At 37.0% G+C, this 8,061-nt stretch overlaps 1 protein-coding gene across 1 annotated transcript; it reads right to left on the minus strand.

The window, feature by feature from the left end:
- Nucleotides 1–268: 268 nt before the first annotated feature.
- On the minus strand, nucleotides 269–7,380 carry LOC125646952 (aquaporin AQPAe.a-like). Its single transcript, XM_048873617.2, has 3 exons — nucleotides 6,683–7,380; nucleotides 5,760–5,840; nucleotides 269–754 (listed from the first exon to the last, which is right to left on the minus strand). Exons 1-3 carry the CDS (start codon nucleotides 7,262–7,264, stop codon nucleotides 554–556), a joined length of 864 nt encoding a protein of 287 aa, XP_048729574.2. The 5' UTR covers nucleotides 7,265–7,380; the 3' UTR covers nucleotides 269–553.
- Nucleotides 7,381–8,061: the final 681 nt, after the last annotated feature.

The following is an 8,061-nucleotide window of genomic DNA, read 5'->3' on the forward strand; positions in this document are numbered from 1 at the left end:
TCTCATTAACTGCATTTCACAATTTTCTGACCATGAACATTAGATGATCAAGGTTTGAGGGCGTTACATCTACCACGGATAATTACTATCACGGGATATTCGATCGATTTTACACCAGATTCACGTATTACTTGACTTTTACGTTCTAAAGTCCAACATTTTCATTTTATTGATGGTTTGATTTTCTGACAGTGTTATCAAAACGCCTGCTGTATCGAAAGAACCTCTCACAACTTTCAGTACGTATGAACATACACAAATTCTCGCAATGGTTTGTATTCTTTTAATCATTAATTCGAATACGTTGATAAATGGTACAAGTTATTCCGCATAGAAAGGGTTGGACACTCTTCAATATCAAAATATAACAATACATATAAATAATATAAAATACACGTACATATCACAGCTTACTGCAATACTATATTAATAGAACAAATATTGACATTATGAGCGTGTTGTTTACATGTAGCATATTTCATTTTACACGTGTGAATAAAACAATGATATATATTAGATATAGAGCATCCCTGTATGACCACGTGACTCATCACTAAGAGTCCTGTCCTGAATCTAGGAGTTTTATGCTGATATTTCCGTTTTCCTCCTCTTTTGCCGCCACCGTCTCCTCGTCGGTTTTGGACACGCCACCTACACAACTTTTCAACCTCGTTTTGCAAACCCGTGTGGAAAACACCTTATCGTATGCCAAGGCTCCTAGTCCACCTCCAACCATAGGTCCCATCCAGTACACCTACAAACACCAGGAAAATGGGCCTTAACGCTCGCCTGAGCATGTACATTTTCGGTCTACAGAAATCATGTTACCTGTGTCCTTTTATACTGTCCCATTTTTGTATTTTGTACTAGATGATAGATATATTGTAACTATCACAAACAAGTGATACATTACATTTCTATTATAAGAGCGAGTTTTATCACATCGCAGTAATAATGATAATAATAATAATAAATTCTTTATTTAGACAGGATAGCACAATTAGTACAAATGACTAGTTTACATTGTGGTCCTGTATAAAACATATTCAGACAGATAAATGAGAGAATAGAAAAATAGATAACATAATATAAAATATATACATAAAATATACACACGATATCACTGGGGAAAAATAAACATATGCATATCTATACATGTATATCACTTATTTGAGAAATAATGCTGCAAATATGCTGATTTAAAAGATGTAATAGAACCACAGCTTCTGACAGACTCGGGCAACTGATTCCATAAAATTGTGGGGAATACCTTAAAAGACCGATTATAATATTCAGTTCGAACTTTTGGTAAATATAAAATGCCACTATCGCTACTTCTTGCAGTGAAATTTGAATTCTAAAAGCCTGAATATTCAGTACATATAGTAGAAAACCCGAAGCTCATAAAGATGCATAGTTTGAGTACTTTAATGTACATAAATTAAGAATAATTTATATTTTAAAAAATGTATTTGTTAACATATGATGAATACAGTCCTATCCTGGGACTAGAAATTACTCCCTGATCATAGGATATGAATTTCACAAATTTGGTAGAGGGTCATGTACTCATTATACAGTAATTATGCAAACAGTTTTTCTGCAGGATGCCAAGAAATGCATAAGATATTTAATGAAAAATAAAATGCATTTTCAATATATGATCAACGTTTCTTATTCCAGATTCCCTGGATTTCATAAGAGTGGTAGAACAAAGAGAATTCATTGCATGCGCAATTTTATAATCATATAGTTTGACTGCTAGATGTCCAGAAATAAAGACAATTCTAAAACATAATCTATCTTCAATAATGATCAACTTAGCCCCACCAGCAGGGTTCTGGACCCAGGGCAATGTATTTTCAGTCTTCAAAAGAGGCCTAATTGCTCATCATAATCACACAAAACGTTTTCTGCTTGAAGTCCTGGGGTAAATAAGATTGTCTAAAATGCACTGCATTTTCAACACATGATCAATTAACCTCCACCCTAGAGCTTAAACCTGATCACGTTAACTTCACTTTGCTCATTATAATTATGCCAACAGCGTGCCGGTTTAATTCCAAGAGTGAAGAAGATTTACTAAAATATGTTACATTTTCAATATATGATCAACCAAGCTCCACCCTAGGACCTAAATCCTGAGGTCACAAATTTCACAATGCTCATTATAATCATTCAGTTTCTCTTCTTGATGCACTGACCTTTAAAAAACGGATACCCCGTGTCACAGTAGGTGTGGCACGCTAGAGAACCCTCACTACTCATCCCGCTCGCGCCGGTAAGTGAGAAAGTTTCCCAGTTTACTTTCGGAAGGTCGGTGGTCTCTTCCCAGGTACATTGTATCTAGTTTCTCTCTTCCACCAATAAAAGCTGGGCGCCACCAAATGACTGAAAAATTGTTTAGTGTGGCGGAAAACACCAATCAATCAATCAAAGACCGTAAGCACCGAGCAAAGGCCTAAATTTAAAGCCCTTCACCGGTCTTGGTGACGTCGCCATATGAGTGAAAACTTCTCGAGAGAGACGTTATACAAGACACAATCAATCCAACAAGAAAGATTTTCTATTACATTTTCAATAATGATGTATTACTAATTTAGCCACACCTTGGTACCTGGTTAGTTGGTTGAATTCAATATTTTTGAACTTTCTGCTCGAAAATATTTCACTGCAGTGTTGAGATATTTAATCATTGCGTACCTGTTAGAATTTGCTCTTCAAAAACATGTCAATACTACATGGGAATTATATATTTAAGGATATAGCCACGTTGCTGCGCGCTTGAATAGAGATTTTTGAAAATCCTATTGTGCAAGTTTTATTACATTGCACAGTTTTTAAAAGGTCAATTAAGCATCTTAATTTCATTGGTAGAGGATATGTCAAGCGACCTCCCCTACCATGAGCTTGTTAGAAAATAAATATATCTAACTATTTTTGTAACTCTTAATTGAAATACTAAGTGTTAGCGGGTCCCCAGTATAGGTTAGAACCTCTGGCAAATTTGCATGGGGTATAGATTTACCCATTCCCCTGGGAGAAAATTCCTGGATTCGGCATGTACATGTAGTTGCGCTCGCTCTAACACCGTTAACACGTTATTAGACATGCAGTTGCGAATCCAAAACTTCCTGAAAGGCAAAGCACAGTAAACGGTTGTGGATTGTCTTGATGCCCCCCCCCCCCCCCCCCCCCCGTTGGTCCTATGCAAAGCCTTTGGGGGAGGGGAGATCGGGGGACGAAGTCCCCTGAATTACGGAGTTCTGTATGAGTAAAGCAAAACTTTAATTAGACGCATAGCAACATAGAAATTACAGTAACTCAAAATAGTGCTGCACAAAGTAGATCGTCTACATTGACTGATTGATTGCGGTTTTACGCCGTTTTTGGCAATATTTTAGCCATCTTACGGAGGTTAACTAATTGAAATATGTTTGTGAGTGTTTGCGTTTCCCTGACGGCCCCCAGTGAGCCTACTCTTTTTCCATAATCAGGAATTTATAGAGACAGGTAATGGCAGTGATGTTTTGATTCAAGATTTATTACATCCATTTGGTGCAAGTTTTGAATTTAGTTACGAGGTCAACAGACCAAGAAATAACCAAGTCACGCATGTTTATTTGTGTGTTTTAAATATAAATATTTCAGGAAAATTTTTTCCTGCGAATGTTTTTATCATATCGTTTTTCAATTCTGTGTAATAGGTTTAGAAGAAGACGAAATCATTTAATAAACATGTATACATGCTCTTTATACCAACACTTTCTGAAGACTAGGGACTGTATAATCTGGAGATGCACCAGTCTACACTGTACATAACGAGTTAATACGTAAGTATAGTGACCTCAATCAGAAGGTGTCAGGTAAGACACCGGACTTTCGGACAAAATGTCACCTGCCTTCTTGGGGCCTAAGCCCCTGGTGTTCAAACTTTTGGTACATGCATATATATATCCACACATCTACACACCCAGACGTACTTGACATTTGAACTAAAGAAGACTTCAAATAGAGTTTGAAATTTCATTTCCACTACATGATCCATTTAGTCCGCCCTAGAGCCTGGCCCCATGAAAATGCTGGAATATAATAGTTACTTATTTAGTTGACCTTCCTCATAACTACTATGCACTCAGTTTTGTACTTTTGATCTCCCAGTGTTACCAACCCTAGCAGCAAAGCCTCTGAAGCAGGTGCGATGAATTTCACTAGTTTCAAACTACAACAAGACGTCGACTCCTTGCTCATTAAGACTATATACACGTGAACAGTTTGTCTGCCAGATGTCTCAATTAGATACAAAAAGGTGTCTAAAGATTGCATAATATTTATTAAGAATTTGACCCCCATCCTGTAGCCTCAAGATGAACAGGAATCACATTGTCCGTCCGCCTGTCAGTCAACACCATTTTCGTTGTAAGACGATAATCAAATATAGTTTACAACATGACAGAACTTATATATTTTATATAAAGGTAGTTGACCATTAACGGAAGACGTCCATCGCTATAAATTTTGGGATCATTACCTCAAATTTCAAGGTCACAAGAGACCTTCAACCTCTACTAATCTTACTATGCTTTTCAGTTGAAAACGTTTTCAACACGTTTTATACAAACGTACAATGTACATATTGTAGGTGATTATTACATGGGCTGCGTTCAAGATCGTAGCGACTAGACTAGGGGCTAGGTATGGTGGCTGATTTCTGCCATCTTACACTTTATCGTCTTTTTGTTATTTCGAGGCGAAATGACAACAAAACGACCCGAAATAAAGAAAAGATGACAAATTTATATTATTAGCTACTTTTCACCTGAAAATAACGAAAACACAACACATTGTAAAATTACAAAAAGTAGCCACCATACCTAGCCCCTAGGCTAGCCGCTACGAACTCACCTATGAATTTTGTGGTCTCGAGGTCAAAGGTCAATATAACAGACCTTCATGCAAGTTCAATACACTTTCATTGTGACACAGTATCTTGAAAATACAAAGGTCGTTGATCAATAAAGGAACACACCAATAGATTTTGGGATCTTAAGGTCAAAGTTAGAGCAAAACTCTACATTGTACAATTGAAGTTTTCGTATTTTATATGAACATAGATATCACTCCTCTTTGTCAGTACAAACGTACTAAAGCATGTACAGTATGTGGATTATGTGCACTGTGGGATCCTACTGGAGTCAGTTTTCTAGTTGATATAATACCTGACTTGGCCGTGTAGTGCAATGATGTATACGTGATGTTGAATATGTTCAAATGTTTACGCACAGAACGCCGACGATTGCAGGCTTTAAAAACCAACACAAAAACGTTCACACAAAAGACGCGGTCGTAATTCAACCTTTTTCATGTATATTGTTTTGTCAAATATCTTGTTTCACATCATCCATGCATTCGCAAGCTATAAATCGTAGTGAAGTTTCACAAATATTTTAATTACTGGTGATTACACTCTCGGCCCTACTCTTGTCGGAGAGATTTTCATTGTATACACGGTATACATTTATACTGTTTGTATCATCTACTTGTTCTTTTCTTGAGAAGTATCTGTGGTTGCGTCTTTAATCTGTTTGGAGTGATGTGATTAAAAAGAAAATAATTGAGGATAAAGTCTCCATTGTAGCACTGTCGACCATCTCGATGGGGGGTGGGGACACAAAGTGTTGTATCGTATAACGACAGGGTCTACCAAAACAGCTGTTCATAACTTAGCATTCTTAATAATGTACATATATAGTGTTTACCCAAGCGTGAGTGTAATTCCCTGTAATAACCATCGGAGCAAAATTCCGTACTGGATTCATGCATCCCCCCGACACATTAAACTGAAAGAGAGAAAAAAGAACAGATTTTCAATATATCTTGCATATGTTTAACAGTTTATATGCATTTGCTACATTTATGGCAGTTGTTAATACTATAACAGATATTACAAGCATATGAATTTGCTGTGACAATTGTCCATTTCCAAAAATAGCACTAATTCCCTGTTTCAAAGTGAACGTAATAGATTGCTACCGTGCGTGTCCTGTACACATACACTTAAGGACACGTACAAGGATGAATCAAATTCCTCTTAGTTCCTGTGTGTTAAATATAGGTCACTAGTATTTATGTAAACATTATTCATTGCGTGAAGATTCAGTATGATTTCACTGATGATCGTGATTTTCTTCATTTCGGAAGAACAGATCGTCAGCATGGCTGAGCTCCTTTCCAAACAATACCAGCAATATCATTCTTGTCCTTTTAAATCTTATTTCAAAATATTATTGTACATATCCTCCATTTTCCATCCATTGACAATTCTTTTCCTGGGTGTGTTACAATGTATATTGTGGAGATATTTTTTTCACGGGGGAGGGACACTACATGTAAGAATTAGAAACACGTTTTCGTGCTATAGAAAATGTAATGGTATATTTTTCATTCAACTAATACATTATTAGGAGCCCCACACTTAGATCGCTATACATGTAGGTTTTGAAACATGTTGTTTATTATCCTATGTTGTCAGACTATAATTACGGTGCAATGTACACGTGCTTTAAAAACAAACACACGTGGTTTGGAAAGGGTGTTGTACAGTATTCAACAATATAGCCATGTACTTGGTTTTTGGTAATATAATGTATGCAATACATTTACGACCAAAATATATACATACCATCGCAAAGATATTCAAGACCACAATGATACCAATCATTAGCGGAACAGAACCCGACATATCATGTCTCCCACTATCCACAAACGAAAAGGTACTGAAATCCAGGAGGAACGTAATCACGACCTCTGCACCGAAAGCTTGTGAAGCCGTAACATTTTGCCCAGGAGAAATGACCCCAAAACTGCCTTGATGGAGATTTTCAGGGGTCAAGGCCTTTAATAAAGCACATCCAGCGATGCCACCGATAAATTGTGACGTAATATACAACAGGAAACGGAGGAATCCGATGTGACCCGTGAAGAGAAATCCCAGGCTGATGGCGGGATTCACATGACCTCCACTTACAGTGTTCAAGGTCGTGATGATGGCCGCAATAAAGAACCCTGCTTCCAGGGCGATGTGAACACTGGAGACCGGAGGACTTCCTTCCGGCGAAAGTCCGGCACCAACGGACAAAAACACTAACAAGCCGGTGCCCAAAAACTCTGCCAAGCATGCGCGCCAGAGGTCTAGTGATTTCACATCGTTTACTTCTCTTGCGATGAGGCGCTGTCGGAGAGGTAATTTTCTCGAACTTGCCATGACGCTCCACGAAATCTGGATTTATCTTACCAAAACTGAAAATATATACTTTCACGTTCTGGTCTGATAAGCTTTAAAAATCCTTTGCATATTTATAAATTTTTGTTGTAATCCATACTAGTGACATCCGACAGCTTACCTCGCAAGATACCGGGCAATTCGGATGATACTGCATACTCTCTGTACATATATACATGCAAGTGCATGAACATGTATTGTAGAAAGCCGTGATTATCAAGTATTTTATAAATAAGTCGGTCTTTACGTGTTATTTTAACAACAAATGAAGAAATGTAAAGGACGGGGTCAACGCACGATGGTAAAATCATGCACTTTAATATTGGACTGTTTTCTGTTAATATGCATGCAAGTATTTAAATAATCAAAAAGTTATATCGTTTATAAGTATGCGACGATCTACCTCAAAAGGTCAGTTAACCATAACATTCCGAAGACCGAAATTGAAAAATGAAAAACAAACATCATTCAGTTTTAAAATGCACGAGCATTGGCTGTTATTCTGACATGTTTTGCCTGTTCTTCTGACATGTTTAAATTGTAGATATGCATATATATGCAGTTGGTTGATTCCGTACAATGTCGATAAATAGGAATTGGGCAAATGAAAAGAAAATTGAATGATCACTCGTTCATGCTTGTTACACGAGTACGGATTTTTAGGAACTTAAACACCATTCATATTCAAAATGTCGATAAAATTAAAGTAATCTAAAAAAGAATTGGTTTGGGCCAGTTTCCAATATGAATTTCAATCTATTTAAAGTGAAGCGTTAAAT

The sequence above is a fragment of the Ostrea edulis genome, chromosome 6, assembly GCF_947568905.1.
Source record: "Ostrea edulis chromosome 6, xbOstEdul1.1, whole genome shotgun sequence".
NCBI classification, from domain to species: Eukaryota; Metazoa; Mollusca; class Bivalvia; order Ostreida; family Ostreidae; genus Ostrea; species Ostrea edulis.

Excerpts from the sequence above, each read along its gene's own strand:
- LOC125646952 (XM_048873617.2), bottom strand. The coding sequence starts at position 7,264 with ATGGCAAGTTCGAGAAAATTACCTCTCCGACAGCGCCTCATCGCAAGA. Across the intron at positions 5,841-6,682 it reads TCTTGAATATCTTTGCGATG|TTTAATGTGTCGGGGGGATG; the intron begins GTATGTATATAT and ends TCTCTCTTTCAG. Across the intron at positions 755-5,759 it reads GGAATTACACTCACGCTTGG|GTGTACTGGATGGGACCTAT; the intron begins GTAAACACTATA and ends TGGTGTTTGTAG.